We start from the raw sequence: 18016 nt of genomic DNA on the forward strand, positions 1-18016 counted from the left end.
GTCAACCACTTTCTCAGAAAGTGATGACCATCCATGTTTCATGATCTTCACATATCCTGTGCCTAGATGAGTAGCATACTAATGCTTTATGGATGACCTGTGGATGCATCAGATACAAATCCAGCACATAACTTTGCAAATTGAAGGAATATAATTAAAAAGGCTGACATACGGTATTGAACAACATGCGACTGTATACCGTTCTCTTCGGTACAAGCAATGCAGCAATGAAGTCTGCAGTTCCATTCTTGTTTCATGAATTACATGCAGCTAACACTAATGGACTTCTAAATTAAGTGTTCATGTGTACTACTATGTATTTAAATTATATCACGAATAAGACGGCCCATTGGCCATACGGACACCACAGTAGTAGACCACACGATTAATAAAGAATTCGTTTTTAAATTTTAAAACTTGTATTAAAACACATCCTTCAGTCACTAATATGCACAAGACGATTAAACTGGTCAATAACATACAAAATATTGTGGAATGTATCAAACATGGAATTATTATTTAATGAGGCTAAGTATTGCAGAAATTCTTCGACTTTCTCCTAAATAATAGCAGCACCTGAAATTCCTTCTCATAACTATCCTCTATTCTCTGGATTTCCAAACTCTCAATATGGTTTAGGAAATTCTGTAAAATTGTTCTCAGGGGAGTTCTTTCATGTTCTTCTTTCATTGCAACCCATGCCTCTGTGTTCTTAACGTAAGATATTTCTAAAATGTTCACTTATGTATAATATTACACCAGAAACTCCCAAAGCAACGCTAACAACATAAACCGCACACATTCTTCTTCCCACGGATTACTAAACATCAAGGAATAGTTAAGATGTTATGATAGTGAAGTATCGTTTACTATCACAGATCATAGTAGGTGTAATGAATAATGTATTAGGGATGGGGCTTCTTGGTCCTTGCACCGTGATCACATTGATCTATTGTGTCTACGAGTAGGTGTAGCTAAGCAATTAAATGCTAATGTACAACGTAAAAGACAACTGGCTGTACAACCCTGCACTGCCCACATCTAAATTCTGGATCATATTGTGGCGTATTTACGACATGCAAGAATTGTTGAGCCACCGATATCTGTAAACACAGCGATTACGGAACAATAAGGAAAGCGCCGGTTTCTCCAAGCCGATACGAGCAAAGGCCAGCCACACTGCGCTGGAGTTGTCTTTTGTCTGTCAGACTGGTGAAGTTCTGTGTTAGAATGTGGGAGGTTCCCAGACATTTATTCTATAAGAGGAAGAGTCTGTGTTAATGACACAGAAATAATAAAAATTAACGCTTATTGGTCCAAAGGTAGAGGACTTAACTTGGTTGATGGATGACTCATTACGTTGTGCGGTCAGATGTTTGAAGGCCACAATGAAGCAGGTGATTTCGATGGAAGACGAAGGGATTGATTTGGCTGAAAAAAAAAATCAGCAATATTGAGTTCTCCTTTTATGACCATTGAAGATATGGTAAAATGTCACCAGAAGTAGGTGGTGGATTTGCTGGCAGTGACTTCTTTAAAAATATAAAATCTATTTTCAGTTACTTACCAGTCTCTGATTTCTCACGCAACAATCAGCAGAAGTGGTTGCGCGGTTATGCTTGACTTTCCCCTCAACCCTACTATAATTCTTCTTCCACAACCTTTTGTACAATACTCTGCTCTCCCTTCGCTCCGCCCGTACTTCGCGTCTTGCAAACATTTCGCTTTAAAGAGAGTGCTATTACTTGAAATGGGTTTTAATATTGTGATCGCATTAAAATGAAATCATATGTAGCCAACTAGCTTGTAAATATGGATAATGCATGCTTCATTCGGTCACTGAAATAAATACGTGGAGAGTTAAATGTAGCAAAAAGTGGCAAATCTTTCTCCATATTTGTGTGCGTTGAAAGGAACATTAAAGGCAAGCAGTACTTTTCTCAGCTTTCAGGTTCTTTTCTCTTGGTGTGGAAGTCTGCTTTTCTTGTCTGTATTTTTTACGGAATTGAATTGAATTGAATTTATTTACATTCCGTAAATCCAGTACAGGTGAGACACCATAGGATATGGAACAAGTCAAGTTAGAATACATAGTAGCTATACAATAATACAGTAATATTGCAATTAAATGAGGTAAACTTATAATATTTATAATACACATTAAATATTCGTTATAACTTTCAAGTAGTTGAATACATTTTTTATGCATCAATAATGTAGCGACAATAGAGAGATGGTACAGTTAGCAGGGTTCGTCTGGGAAATTTCACGCAATGAGAGGTAAATAATACTATCGAGATAAATAGTACAAGGCATAGTACGCATAGCACTTCTCGAACGAACATCACCAAACTAAAATAAATGTATCCAAAAGCTTCTGAACAGATTCTGAAGACCTCAGTTCAACCAATCACAAATGGCGGTGCTGCGTGACGAGTGCTTGGTAAAATATGGCGTCAGTGAAAGAGGGATGTAATATACATGCAAATATTACGGCAGCATTCTCATCTCATAGAGGAAACCATCTGTGTGCAGTATACAAGGTAAACAAATAAAACTGGGCCAATGCAATTACTTTGTTATTGATATTAAATGTGTTGTAGAGTGCTTGAAATTTTCTTGTGACTACTATCCTTATCCGCCATGTTATATAGTATTTGACGGATCGTACATACCAACTGTGCCCTTGCTTGATAGATGTCATATGTGAACAATTTATTATTGTGTGAACATAAGATATCAAGAGCGTGATGATCAAGTTTGTTACCTGGCCAGTAAAACAGTTACTCTTTTATGTGTGAGCTTGTGTTGGTTACAACAATGTGAACGGTAGGCGTAACTGACGTAAGTCGGCGGCATAATTATCTTTTTGCTTCTCATTTCCTAATTGCTGGAAAATCCGAAGACTTTGTGACAACACTTGTAAGTATAGTTGGTTATAATTTGTTTTCATTTCAACGTTCTAACGTTGCATAAACGCTGTTCTATTGTAAGATAAATCTAATGGTGTGGCGTTCCCATGGTTTGTTTTTAATTGAGAGAAAAGTAGTTATTGCTTACATAGTGTACAATTTTACATATAATATATCAATATGTGATAAGTCCACCAAAGAATCGACCAGAGAACGATTTGAGCCTTGAAGGGCATTTTATCTCATTATCTCAAATGTGACTGCATAGTTTTAAATATAAAAATTGTGGATTGCATTCTCTTCATATAGACCCGATGTACTGGAAAGCTTGATAGTCTTGAATAGTAGAAAGGTAAGGAATAACATTACAGCTGTATGAATTTCTTGTTATATATCAGTTCAGAGAAGTTGACAGTATTGATAGACTCTTCTTGCAGAATTTCGCTGAATAAGAAGCATGGAATAATTGGTAGAAATGGTGTGAAATTTTGCAGTTACTTTGGAAGGAATTAAAATGTAGTTTCTGATCGAAAATTGAGGTTATGAAGATTACTGGCTTCTGTGATGTACTGAAGTATAGTTTCCAGGTAATGATTGTCACACTACATGGCATCACATTCCAGAAGACAGCAACCTTTATCAGTTTCAGAAATTGAAGTATTGACTTTGATAATTCCCGTCTAATTCACTTGTGTCCCATTGTTCATTCACAAGTTCTTGTTACCTTTAGTTCACTTATTTTGTCCTAAACAAGTCACAGTTTTCCTACATAGTCACAACAGATTGTTGATACTAGGTGTTCACAGAAATTAGGTTTATTATGATAATATTCAGGGGTTTGTTATGGGTGGGAGTTTAGTTTCTTACATCATTTTATAGTAAAATCTGTAATTACTGTACGGTTCATTTTAGTATATGTTACTCATGTCATGTTCTTGCTTTAATTGTATGCCTTTTCAACAAATATGTTACTATTTATTAGTTCCTCATTCACAACAAACAAGTTATTTATTTATAGTATGTTTGAGAAAATATATGCACATATGGGGATTGGGGGGGGGGGAAATGAGGTTGCTGAAATTCAGTCTAATAGCTCTATACAAAATTGATGTTTTAATAATTTGACAAATAACAGTGCTCTTGTGTGTGCTAAAAGACTGAACTACTGGTTAGAACTTCCTGTAAATTAAAGTTATGTAGTAAGCTTTGACAGCAAAGTACAGAAAATACAGAATTGTTGGGATTATTCTTTCTGTGTTCAGGTTAGAAAGTTTGTAAGAATAAAAAGTAATGAACCTGATTAGAATTATATATATGCATACTGTTAGAATATATTGTAAGTGAAGACAGAATATTTGTTACTGCTTCATGACTTTCCATCGGTAGCACTAGTATATAGAATATATGCTATTTTTTGTGCCAGTATTTATATTTTTATATATAGTGTGTTGAATGAACAGTATTTGTTACAAATAATAATTAACTATTAGTAGAAACTGACTTGAAGTTGAGCTCCATTGATATTGCTGATATGTTAAAGGAAGTAAAAACAGTGATATAAATTTTCTTCTTCTTCCATGTGATTGTATAGACTTAATGTATGAAAGATAAATGACAGATGTTGCTGTTGTCATTTAATGGGTTCCAGTGGTATCTTATTAAATGGTTAGAATGGGATCTTATGTTGAAAACTTGGCAGGAAGTGGAACATATTGTCTCTTCTGAATATTAATAACTCTTTGTTTGAACTGTTAGTGAAATGCATCAGACAGTGTTTGCCAAAACTACCCATAAGGTATTGGGAATGGTGTTGTATATTTAGAAAACAAATTGACAACCAAGGAAGATGGTACAGTGTTTCTATTAACTTAACATTGTGCATAATAACTCTTGTGTGATTTAGCATGAATAATTAGTTGGCACACTTTACTCCCAGCTTGTCTGTAGGTATGTTTGGTTAGGATAGTGCAGTGTAAGATGTATCATTACTTTGAATAGAATCTCATTGAGGTTCAACTTGGCAGATGCTTCAGAAGTTGAACTTAGTCATGGGGATAATTTTACTTGTGCATTGTCAATAAAAGAAAAGTTCAGTGCTAAAATGGTCATTCCATGTCAGATCAGCACACAGGTTGACATGGCGGCCTTGATTTCATTGAAATTTTATGAGCCTACAAAGTATGATGAGAAATATAAGCATTCCTTATTTCCATCCTTTGCAGATTAATTTGAAAGATATCACATTTTTAAATATTTCTTAACTTTCCTATGCTCTAATACACTAAAATGCCTGTAACTCTAGTCCTAATTGAAATGGAGAGCTCGTTCTTATACCACTTGAGGTGGAGCTTGTTATTTTTGTTACTTCCACGTGGATCGAATGATAAGTAAGAATCAGTGTTCAATCTAACCCTGCTTTATTAAGACTGACTTTTGATACACAAGGGTGTTATATATATATTCCCACACATAAGAATAGAGAGATTCTGTTTTTACACACGTAACCATAGTAACACATAACAGTAGAGAAATTAGAAACAGCGCATGTAGCACAGTCTATTATTTAAATTGTTTACTATGATGTTGCCAACTCTAGCATTATATTTTAACATTAGAGAGTTGCCAACATAACACTTCCCCTTAAACAATTTTGGGAGTTTAAAAAATACTTATTCATTAATCAGTATATAAAAAAAATATTATTATTTAGAACATCATATGGAAACATTATTCTTAGCACAATCTAAGTGAATTAATAAAATCGGTATGTTTCCGTATATTTAAACCTTTCGAGCAACCATCAGCAATTAATTGATTTCCAGGAATGTAATGTACTGACAGTTCCTTTGATTCAACCCTCTCTCTTACAAAATTAACTCTTATGTCAATATGTTTTGTTCGGTCATTATTGACAGGATTTTTCGCTTTAGCTAAAGCACCACGATTATCACAAGAAATAGGAACAGTGATTTCCTTGTTACATATTTCAAACCATAATTTTCTCAAGAAAATGCTTCTTTCACGGTCTCTGATAACACCATATATTCTGCTTCTGTGGTTGACAAAGCTACAGTCCTTTGTTTTTTACATCGCCAACTGATAGTTGCTCCTGATAGTTTGAACACAGATCCACTAAAGGATCTACGATCTAAATTTCCACCCCAGTCTCCTTCGGAAAAACCTGCCAATTGATCATTATTCTAAGAATATACAATACCTACATCCTTTGTAGTATTTAGGTATTTTAGAACTCTTTTTTAACAAAACCCAGTGCTCTCTCGTGAAACAAGTGTTAAATTGGCTCAAATAAGTCATAGCAAAAGATATATCAGGGCGCCTGCATACAGCAGAATACATCATTGAACCTATAGCTTGTTGATATGGCACATCATCTAGATTCTTGATCGATTTGATTTAGGCAACGGTTTAAATTTGATATTTGGTTCTATTGGATGACTAACTGGTTTAGTCTCATTAGGAATATAAAATCTCTTAAGAACATTGTTCAAATATTGAGTTTGGGTTAACTTTATAGTTTCCTTTACCCTATCTCTGTTCACTTCCATTCCTAGACATTTCTTAACCGGTCCCAAATCCTTGACTTTAAAACATTGTTGCAATTTTCTTTTTACATTCTCAACTTCAACATTGTCATTATGAAATATGAATAAGTCGTCAACATACAATGCTATATTAATTACAGAATTACCCTTTTGGTTGGTATAAATACATGGTTCAGAACAAGTTTGCTTGTACCCTAGGCTTTTCAGAACCTCTGTTGCTTTCTTATTCCATGACCTAGCGGCTTGTTTTAGTCTGTAAACTGATTTTTTTAACTTGCAAACTATATTAGACTCCCCCTTATTATCATATCGTTCAGGAAACTCCATATATATAACTTCCTCAATATCTCTGTTTAAAAACGTGGTACAGACATCAAGGTGGTCAGTGTTCCAATCATGCTTAGCAGCTAAAGCAAATAACAAACACATTGATGAGTGTTTCACTATGGGAGCGAAAGTTTCAAAATAGTCTATTCCCTTTTTTTGGCTACAACCTTTCGCCACTAAATGTGCTCTGTGATATGCAATATTTCCTTCAGCATCTCGTTTAATTTTGAAGACCCATTTTGACTTCACTGCTGGCTTATTTGATGGTCTGTCTACTATTTTCCATGCTTTATTTGTTTGGAAAGCTTCTAACTCCTGTTTAATAGCTTCTTTCCGTTTAGATTTATCGGAGCTTGACACTGCTTCTTCATATGGGACTGGTTCTGACTCTTCATCTTTATGCATGGCTAAGTAGGTAATAAATTCTGGAAATTCTTTCTGTTTCCTGTTCCGAAGTGGATATCATCTTTCTTCCAAATTTCCTGGTAACTGTTCTAAGCCATTCGGCTCTAATGGAACTTCATTTCCTTCATTTTCTACTTGTGTTTGTTCTTCTTCGGGGTTTTGTTCTTGCAGAATCAGTGTTTCATCTTGTGGGTCGAGGTAGAAACTTGACAACTCTTGAAGAATCTCTTTAAGCTGAAATCCTTTCTCACTCTCTTGTTTATAATTTCTTCTTCCAGAAATTCTACTCTCTTGCCTTAACTATTTGAGACGGATTGAGGGGATCTGATAACCGATAAGCTTTACTATCCTCACTATATCTCACAAAAATGTATTTCTTGTTCACAGCATCCAAGTTTTTGCGTTTCTCTGATCGTACATGAGCATAAGCTGGACATCTGAAAATTTTTATGTGGGAGAGATCAGTCTTTTCTCCTGTCCATATTTCTTCAGGCAGTTGGTTCTTTAGTTTCTTGTGAGGTGATCTGTTTAAAAGATATACGGCTGTTTGTGCTGCTTCAGCACAGAATCTTTTGTTGCAGCCGGAATCATACAACATACATCTTGTTTTTTCCAAAATACTGCAGTTGGCTTGTTCGGCAGTTCCATTTTGTTGTGGATTATATGGCACAGAGAATTCCCTTTTAACTCCCTTTTGTTTTAACATGTCATTGAATAATTTGCTGCAAAATTCACCACCATGATTGGAATGAACAGCTCTTGTAGTCAATCCAGTTTCTGTCTCAACCATTTTCATAAATTCTTTAAATGCTTTGTATGTGTCACCTTTTTGTTTCAAGAAACGAATGAAGATTTTTCTACTGTGATCATCACAATAGTCAAAAAATATTTAGCATTCCCATAAGAGGGTACTTCAAATGGCCCAACCAGATCTAAATGTAATAGATCAAGTATCCTTTTGACCGTTTGTTCTTTGATTGTAGCAAAGGCTTCTTTGTCATCTTGCCTTCCAGGCATGGAACACATTTCTTTGACTGATCTTCTTGTTCTTGAAAATCAGTGTCACTAGCTAAACCTTTTTTAAGCAACCGCATGCTAACCATATTTAAATGCCCCAAACGCCTATGCCACAACAGTTGTTCATCAATTTGCTGGGTACCTGCAGCTTGTTCATTCTTTACAATATTAGTACAAGATTTCTCACATTTGTCATTATTCTCTTTGGTATTAATCTTATCTTTAGTTGCAATATTTGCAGATTGGGTCAAGTTAGCTTTGGTATTTAAACAATAAATCCCATTTTCGGGATATGTTTTGGCAAGAACTTTGCATGTTACCTCAAAATTATCAGAATCATATAAGTTACAACAGTCTTTGGTGAATAACATAATCATACCCTTATTTACAATTGAGTTCACAGATAACAAATTTGTAGACAATTTTGGTACACGCAATATATCTGAGATATGGCTAAAATTGTCATTCACCAGTTTTACATCACCAAAACCTGCACTGGTTAACACATTATCATCAGCAAGACTTATCTCATGTTCCTTAGAATCATGTTATATAATTTTGCAAAACAGTCTTATTTCTGGTCGTTGGTGTGAAGCACCAGAGTCTATTACCCAAGTATCCTTAATTTTAACTTGATAGGCAGATACCACATACATGGATTTTTTTACTGGTCTTATTTTGCCATTTATTTTCATTATACCTTTGATTGTATCCTTCTTTATTTTCATCAGTACTATTAACAGATTTAGAAGACTGATTGCCCATAAATTTTTGGTTCTGTTGATTGTTGTGATTATTATTGTTTGCCTTATCCTTATCTTTAAACCAACAGTTTTGTTTATATGGCCTAGCTTACCACAAATTTGACATTTTGGTGGTTTATGTTTAAACTTATCTCTGGACAGAAAGGCTGAATCTGAATTTGCATTTTTACCAAATTCAGTATCTTGCAATAACTTAGATTTAATGAGCTCACTAGTCAAAGTCACTTTGGAATTTTCAAGTGCCATATGCATGGGATAATACTCTTTAGTTAAACCCTTTAACATTAAAGCGGCTAATAGCTCATCTTCTATTTTCTTGCCCATTGAGACTAATCTAAGATCTAGTGACATGAAGGCATTAACATATTCCTGCATACTTTTATAGTCCTCAAGTTTCAAAGAGCACAAATCAGTTAAAATACTTATCCAACTATTGACACCCTGATCTTTGAATGTTCTTTCCAACGCGTCCCAGGCTTCCTTTGCTGTAGTTGTCTGGACAACATAAGATTTAACTTGGGGCTCCAATGTCAGACAAATGATGGCTCTGGCTTTCTTGTCCCTTTGTTTCTTGAGGGATGCGGGAGTTGTATCATCTGCAGCATATCCACTGACTGCTGCCCACACAGTTTCAATCACTAGAACATTTTGAATATCAAAGCACCATTCTCTATAATTTTCGCGTCCTTTGAGCTTATCAGTATTCACGAAGGGCTTTGAAGTGGCCATGATGAAACTTGTCTCTTTGTCTTGGTTGTGGCGTCAGTCCAAGGGATCACTTTTAAATAACATTTTTACTTTTTACTATTTATACTTATCAATAATATGATCCTGGGCCCATAACCTGTTATTTTTGTTACTTCCACGTGGATCGAATGATAAGTAAGAATCAGTGTTCAGTCTGACTGTGCTTTATTAAGACTGACTTTTGATACACAAGGGTGTTTTATATATATTCACACACACAACCATGGTAACACATAACAATAGAGAGATTCTGTTTTTACACACGTAACTGTACTAACACATAACAGTAGAGAAATTAGAAACAGTGCATGTAGCGCAGTCTGTTATTTAAATTGTTTACTATGATGTTACCAACTCTAGCATTATATTTTAACATTAGAGAGTTGCCAACATAACAGAGCTTAGCATGCTGCTCTTAATATTTTCTGTTAAATCAGTTTGACCTCAGTCTTTGCATCTTAATTTATGAAAAAAAAAAATAAATAACAATATTGATGGAATTTTTGTCCAAAACATTTTGTGATCTTTTTTGGAAAATTTCATGACCAGACTTGAATTTGTTGATGAGATGCGTATTTGTTTATAGCTACACGTTACATGCATATTTTTGTTGGTTGTGTGGATTGAAGATTACAGTAAACTGCATAAGTAATACAGCATTCATGGGAAAGACAAGATGAAGTTGGCACACTTATTAATTAAAATATCAAAATCAGTTTTTCATTAAAGTTAGAAATATAATCTGTAAGAGTAGGTGTTTACAGTCAGCAAAATCTGGTTTCTAGTTTGTTAGTGGCACAGCAGGATTACATTTCACTGATAACATATGTACAACACTGGAGTTTCTGGATATTTGTGTAGTATGTTTGAAGGTGAAACCTACAAGAAGTCTGACAGTGAACGATACATGAAAGTTTTACTGGGACCAAATGGGTGCAAAAATGGTAGTTTTAATTTCTCCATCATTCCCTTGTAAAACACACTCACAAGTCATCTCTTTCTGTCATACATGTTACAGTTCCTCTGTTTTCCACTTGATATGTTCTGTCTTACAAGTGAACTGTGTGTGTGTGTGTGTGGTATTGAACACACCTGGTAACACTTTTGTCTGAACTTGGCTTTGCGAGGCAGAAGTTATGAAGTAAGTGTATTATTCGAGTATCCAGAAGTGTTTGAGCTTTCCTGAACCTCTCTTTGAGTATCGCTGTTTCTTTGTTGTGGCCTTGAACAGTACAATATGCAGACCTGACTGAGGAGTTCTTTACAACTATCCTTTTAATTTTTCCCCAAATCCCATTTCATGTACATTTATCATGTCGCATTGCAGAGAAGTGTCACCGAGCATCTATACCAGAGTCATCTTTAAGAAACCAGAGATTCCTGTATTTGTACTGTGGGGCAGCACCATGAGAAAAATAATAGCTTTCAGTTCACCAGACAGAAAACCGCATCATTTGCTTTGAAACAGATTCACAGCTGCAGTGTCATTTTTTTAAAGTTAAACTAAAATGCTCTTCTCATTTAATTTTCTAAATAATAAGCCACAACTGGATGAAGAGTCACCTGAGCATTGTTCCTGTGAAAATGTTGTACTTCATTGTGTATAATATAGTAGTTTTCCAAAAAATCACGGATAAGAACATTACAGTTTCTCTAGTTTTATAGAAACCAATTTGCTGTCATGCTAGAAAAGAGTGATGAAGCAGAATGTTTAAATTTACAGCAAAAGACTGTCAGTAGTCATCCACTGTCTGTAGGTTATTTTGTCACTGTTGTTATGACATATCTGTTCAGCATTTCAGATAAGGTTTTGTGTCCCTTGATGCATCACTAGGGACCGGATTTTAATGCAAATGCATATTTCTTCCTTGCAACCAGAAAGTATGCTCGTTTGGATATATGTATGAATTACTTCATTTCTTAAATTTTGGACATGGTTTGATGGTGCATATAAATGCATATTTAGCCTGTTTTGTGAATAAGCATCATATTTTCAAAGATTTCTATTTATACAGCATATTTCCTTTTTAAAATGTTTATCATATATATTTTTTAATTTTATGTTCAAATTTTCAATCATGGTCGTGTGTATACAATTTTTCTTTTCCGTATTAGAATATGTTACATATTTGACTTAACATTTCGGCATGATCATGTTTCTGATGCAATACCCAGGACGTGACTTCCCCGATCCCTCTACTCATAACTTGCCTCATCCGCGTACCATCAAAGTGGCCGCGAAAAGATTAGTCGGAAGCTTTCACATGTAGTCGCTATCAATGTAATACTATTCAACTAATAAGGGACTTCACTTATTTATTTCCGAAGTCTCCACGAGGTTCGTTACGCTTCTTCATTTGAAGCTGGGGGCCATTCACATTAGTGGTGACCAGTCTGTAGTTGTTTGTTTAGCTTTCTGTAGTCATGCCGAAAGTGACAGTAAGTCAGAAAACTAAATTACAGCTGTATCAGCGGGAGTTCGAAGGAGAGATGTTAAGTACGGATAACGAAATTCTATTGCCGAGCGTGTGAGAAAACAGTTTGTTGTGAAAAACGCTTTCAAGTGCTTCAGCATTTGAACACTAATATACACAAAGAGAATATTAAAATGAAATTCACGAAAAGTGCTCCTGTTCAAAAATTGCTTAGTGAATTTTCTAATAATAGTATTTCAAATTTTTCTTTTAATTCATGCAAAAACTTTTTAGCGGCAGATATTCCGCTGTGGATACTAACCAATCCTACTCTGAAGAACTCCATAGAGAAGTATACACAGTGCAAACTGCCGGATGAATCTACTGTGCACAAAAATTACATGAAGCAATGTTACGATCTTACAATTGAAAGCAATAGAGATAAGATTCAAGATAATTTTGTGTGGGTATCAATCGACGAAACACAAGATTGTGAGGGATGGTATTTTGCAAATTGTATAGTTGGATCCCTTAATAAGAAAGAACAATCTACCCCATATCTTCTTGTGGTAGAAATTCCATGAATTTACTATCAGCGCGTATTGCTCTTTGTGACTGATGCCGCCAGTTATATGATGAAAGCCGGTATTGCTTTTAAAGTTATATTTCCAAATGTGACACACTTGACTTGCCTTGCCCATGGGTTGCACTGTATTGCAGAAACAATTCGTGCAAATTTTCCGCTTGTTGACAAGTTGGTGTCTTCTGTGAAGAAGGTATTTGTTAAAGCGCCATACAGAAAAGAAGTCTTGAAAGCAGTAGCACGGGGTGTTCCACTTCCGCCAGAACAAATTTTAACGCGCTGGAGCATGTGGCTGTGTGCAGCGAATTATTATACCAAACATTTAGAAACAGGACTGTCGTGAATAAATTTGATCCCAAAAGTGCAGCATCAATTCAAATTAGCCAAGATGTACTAAAAAACGCAGATCTAGAAACTAATTTTTCCTATATATCTGCTCACTTCTCTCGTCTTCCATCCGCCATTTCCTCACTGGAGGCAAGCAGTAGCAATACTACTTTGTATCAGTCGTTAAGTGTGTTCAAAACCACTGTTTCCAAATTTAATTCGGTTCCTGGAGGAGTTAGTGAAGTAGTAAAGGAAAAAGTACACAGCATTCTTTAAAAAAATCCAGGATATCAACAAATTTGTGAAATTGAAGAAATTTTAGCTGGTAAATGTACTGAACTGCCAAGTAAAAAATCACTAACAGTGGAGCAAATAGCGGCTTTTGTGCATGCGCCCCTAAGTTCCTGTGAGGTTGAAAGAAGTTTTTCCTGCTATAAGGACATCTTATAGGAGGCGACTAACTATGGAAAACCTAAAACATTTAGTAATTGTGAACTGCAGCAGAAGAGAAGTTGAAAGTTCGGAGAGCTAAATATGAGTACCATTGGTTTCTTAAATTTGTAATGAAATATATTGGCTTTGTTGCATGTTTTGTATTTTTTATTGCATGTGGATCATTCAGTGATTATATAAAGTGAACTTAAATATTGATTTGTTGGTCTTAAAATAATGTAAAATCAATTTTAATATTTGGTATAAATTTTTATGTGCATATTTCGGAAGTTTTTCATGCATAAATGCATACATATTTAAGGGATTATTAGGGCATAAAATCCGGTCCCTATGCATCACACAGTCTTCATGGCATATTACAAGTAATTTTCAGCAAACTGTCATCAGAAATTTTTCATGCTTTTCAATCAGATCATACAGTTTTTCACCTGAAGTCACAAGTTTAATAATATTTTGATGAATAGTACACACATAAACTACAAGTGTACCACTTGTTACAGCCAGCCTGCATTCTTTGCCAGATTTTGTATTTGGGCTTGACAGAATTCTTTCAGCCACTAATTCCTTGGGAGTCCTAACCATTATGTTTAAGGCTTTGAGCTCTTGTTAGATTTTCCTAATTGACCAGCCCTTTCAAAGGACCATCAGAATTTGAGCTTTTTCACTTTACTTACCTTTTGTGTGAAATGTTTCCTTAAACTGTGCAGTCTTTTTGCCTTCATCTGCACTGTTGCTGCCACTGTAGTGTGTCAAATTAATGCCTTTGTTATCATTGTTTCCTTGATTTTCTCACTCATGGAGCTGAGCCCTTCTTGAGAAGCTGCCAATTGTGCAGCTACTCAAGAACTTCCCAGCATTTTATGGAACCCAAAAGTCCATTACTGTGTTCACAAGAGCCCTCCACTGGTCCATATCCTGAGCCCGATCAATCCATTCCTACACCTTGGTCTTCCCAGTGGTCTCTTTCCTTCTGGATTTCCCAACATTGTATATGTGTTCCTCTTCTCCCCATTCATGCTACATGCCCTGCTCATCTCATCCTTCTTGACTTGATCATTCTAATTATACTTGGACCCTCCTTGGCAGAAATTTAGATATTCTCTGTAATAGTTTCCCACGCTTTATTAACATCCACCTCAGTGTCTAAGTTTTCCAAAGCTGCAAACTTATTTGAGATTTCAACGCGATTCTGCTCTTTACCCTCCACCTCGTTTAATTTCTTGAGATTGAACCTCTCCATATGAACTCTGTGCGTTGTTTGTTTGCTCACTGCCAGTCTTTCCCTAACCTTTGCCACCACCAGGTAGTTGTTAGTGTCACAATCTGCTGCCCCGAATGATTGGACATCAAGTATACTTTAATGCCGTCTCCTGTCTATCAAAATATGGTTGTTTTGATCGTGTGTCTTCCCAACAGGAGATGTCCAAGTAAATTTATGGATGTTGTGAAATGAGAACATTTTCCTTTTGACAGTAAGATTTTTGGATGTGGCGAAGTTTACTTTTCTAACTCCATTATCGTTACTAATTAAATGTAAACTCTCGTTCCCAGTTGTCGGTTTGAAAATGTCTTCCCTACCTACTTTAGCATTGAAATCTAACAAAAGTTTTGTATGGTACTTTGGGAATTTATAAAATACATGTTCTAGTTGTAAGATTTGAGATTTTCATGGTGGTGACTATGAAGAAAGCAGTCTTCTGGGATGTGGCACCATGTAGATATTGTGTTAATCGATGTTTCAGAGGAACATATCGCCTCCATCTTGAGGTTGGAAGAAAAAAGAAGTAAATCTGCAAGCGAAGAACCAGCGTGAGTAGGTGCAAATAGACTATTTGTGATACGTTCCTCTGAAACATTGGTTAACACAATATCTACATGGTGCCACATCCCAGAAGACTGTTTTCCACATGTTTTGTAGCTCTTCGTAGAACCTGTACTTTATATCATCAAATTTATCATTGTAGGGACATGAACATTCAGAATGATATCACGCGAGTGACCTCTTAATATTATGTAAGATATCCTATCAATAACAAACTCTACACTCTTAACTGCTGATATGATTCTCTTATGTACAAAAAATCCTGTACCTAATTCATGATTCTCATTCCCCATACCATAGAAAAATATATATTTGCCTGCTGGTTTGGTGCCTCCACCATCCCATCTGATCTTCTGTACTCCCACTAAATCTAACTTATATTTTGAGATTTCTTTCACCACTGCCCTGAGTGAACCTGCCCTATACATACTTCTAACATTCCAAGTACCAAATCACATGTCCATTTTCTTTCGCGTTGGTTGTTTATACACAGAATCTGTCCAGGTCAAAGGCATCTTGAGAGTTTTTGTAACAGGCTTATTTTTTATGGTGAGGAGTTGTTAGCCCCACACCCCAATCCCCAGGTTGGAGGACCACCCCATATCGGCTGTCCGTTATATTCGCAGCTACCCTGCATACCTGAAGGGCGTCTTCTCCATCTGCAACTTGATAACGTGCCATGCCTTGGTGGCAAGGGACTTGGATAACTTCATTTGTGAAAACTTTTTAGTGCAGACTGGTGACACACGTAAACACTCCAGGGTCTTACTCAAGAAAGAAACAGTGTAGGTTTCTACAGATTTAAAATTTGTCAATCAGTTTGATTTATGTCATATTCTTGAGCTTGAAGAGACAGCTGCTTCATTTCCAACTCTTTCAGGCAACATTGCGATAGTTTTCCTACATTTATCACAGATGCCTTGTCTTTTGTGAATAACATTAAGGAACCTTTGTAATCAACACGTCTGACACAGGTCTCATTAAGGTTTTTGTTGGAATGTGGGCTCTTACTGATGTTCAAGGGATTACAGAGCTGTGTGAAAACTTCAACACTTGGAGCAATTTTAAAATAAAAAAAAAAGTTTTACACATGACCAAGTCACTGCAGAATTTGCTTGACAGGGAAATACAGCTTAATTCTTCTGGCATATGGTGTGAACAGGAAGGCTGGATGATGCCCTGCAGCATGTCTGTATAGGTTGTAAAATGACCCATCATGCCTAATCAGCTCACTGACAGGCAGAAAATCATATTTCCTCATCACTTTCATGTCCCAACATCACTCTTTCCAAAGTTGTATTAAAATGAATCTTTCTGTGTTGAGGAAAACTTGCATAAATCTGGCTGTTTTTTTCATAAATATTAGGGTTAAGGTCAGAATGTTAATGTGTCCTAAAATATTGTGAATGGCATACCAAATGAGAAACCCACTCGAGAGGTTTCCCTAGTATGGGAATGGGTTCTGTCTTTCTTACTTTGGACCTAGAGTTATAATCATTTATAGTAAATAAAAATCAGGGGGGAAAAGTTATGGAAAGTGTATAATTTCAAAATATACTATTTGCAAAATTAATGGGTACAGGATGGTAAAATTTTGTATATGTCGCTTTCTAATGAGACCCAACAAGCTTTGAAAATTATATTTGAATGATGAAAATTTTGCCCCAGAATTCTGTTGATTTGACAAGGTATAACCCATAAGGTAATTTTCCAAAATTTGAATATTTTATTGCTGTTTGCTGTAGGTGATTGAAATGTCAACATGTTGAGGAGTTGGCATTAGCAAATCAAGGAAAATATTAGCCGTTTAGAATAAGTTTGTATCTGTGGGCTTGACATTGGCATATCTTGAAGTTGTCTTATGGATATGTGTGTCAAGGGAGAAATAATGATGGTTGATCAAGTTTTGTCCAAATTCTCCATTGAATTGTCACTGCAGACATTAGTACATTTTACTAGAAAAATACAGCATTTATGACATGAACTGCAATAACTTGAAAGAAGGTTCAGCATATCTAATACTGAAGCCTATTGTTTGATAAGAATATTAGCCAATTCAGTGCATATTAAGGTTATATTCCAATCTTATCTTCATGGTGGCTGTATGCATTCCTCATCTCCCTGCACAAGCTGAATACCTACCTCCTAGATTTCATTGTCTGAAGAATACTAGATGACCTACGTAAGCCACAGAGTTCCTCATGTAATATTGTAAATTGTCAGCATCCCACTTTTTATAGTGTCCAGACCTTTTCCTGTGCACTTTTTGTCAAACAAGTGTAACTTGTGTTCCCACAAAATAAGAGACCATGTTTTATATCTACAGATAATATGTGGAAAGTTGTTTTAGATACATTTCTAAAAATTAGTTTGAATAGATTTTTAATTCTATATTAGCAGTCAGTTCTAGAGTTTCTCTTTCTCCTAAATTTTTCTGTATCTAATTCATATTTTTATTGCTATTTGCTTATATATATATATATAGATAGATAGTAGAACTTGGTTATAACGTCATCAAAGGGACCTAAAAATAGTGTCGTTATAAACGAATGTTGTTGTAACCGAAATGGGCACTTCCACAGTAGCCTTATGTTAGTCACGTAAAAATCTACCAAAAACCGAGTTAAAATGTTGCATTTTTTAGTGAAATACGTAGTTAAGTACAGACTAACGTAACATTAA

At 35.5% G+C, this 18016-nt stretch overlaps 2 protein-coding genes across 8 annotated transcripts in view; one reads left to right on the forward strand and one right to left on the reverse strand.

The window, feature by feature from the left end:
* Positions 1 to 830, reverse strand: part of LOC111873190 — a 36638-nt gene extending 35808 nt beyond the window's left edge. For 2 of the 3 annotated variants that reach the window (XM_023867700.2, XM_023867699.2), the window contains exon 1: positions 577 to 830. In XM_023867700.2, coding sequence (XP_023723468.1) covers positions 577 to 690 — 114 coding nt within the window. In that variant the 5' untranslated portion in view covers positions 691 to 830. The remainder of the gene's footprint in view (positions 1 to 576) is intronic. The other variant, XM_023867702.1, reaches the window with a different exon arrangement.
* A 1546-nt stretch (positions 831 to 2376) lies between these two features.
* LOC111873189 (serine-rich adhesin for platelets) overlaps positions 2377 to 18016 on the forward strand; it is a 94074-nt gene continuing 78434 nt past the window's right edge. For 2 of the 5 annotated variants that reach the window (XM_033754998.1, XM_033755000.1), the window contains exon 1: positions 2462 to 2543. Coding sequence is in view for 1 of the 5 variants with exons in the window: in XM_023867697.2 (XP_023723465.1) it covers positions 2451 to 2543 (93 nt within the window). In the remaining 4 variants the exon portion in view is untranslated. Of the gene's footprint in view, positions 2544 to 2712; positions 2923 to 18016 lie in introns of those variants that run through there. The other 3 variants (XM_023867697.2, XM_023867698.2, XM_033754999.1) reach the window with 3 other exon arrangements.

Source organism: Cryptotermes secundus, unplaced genomic scaffold (assembly GCF_002891405.2).
Source record: "Cryptotermes secundus unplaced genomic scaffold, Csec_1.0 scaffold540, whole genome shotgun sequence".
Classification (NCBI taxonomy): domain Eukaryota; kingdom Metazoa; phylum Arthropoda; class Insecta; order Blattodea; family Kalotermitidae; genus Cryptotermes; species Cryptotermes secundus.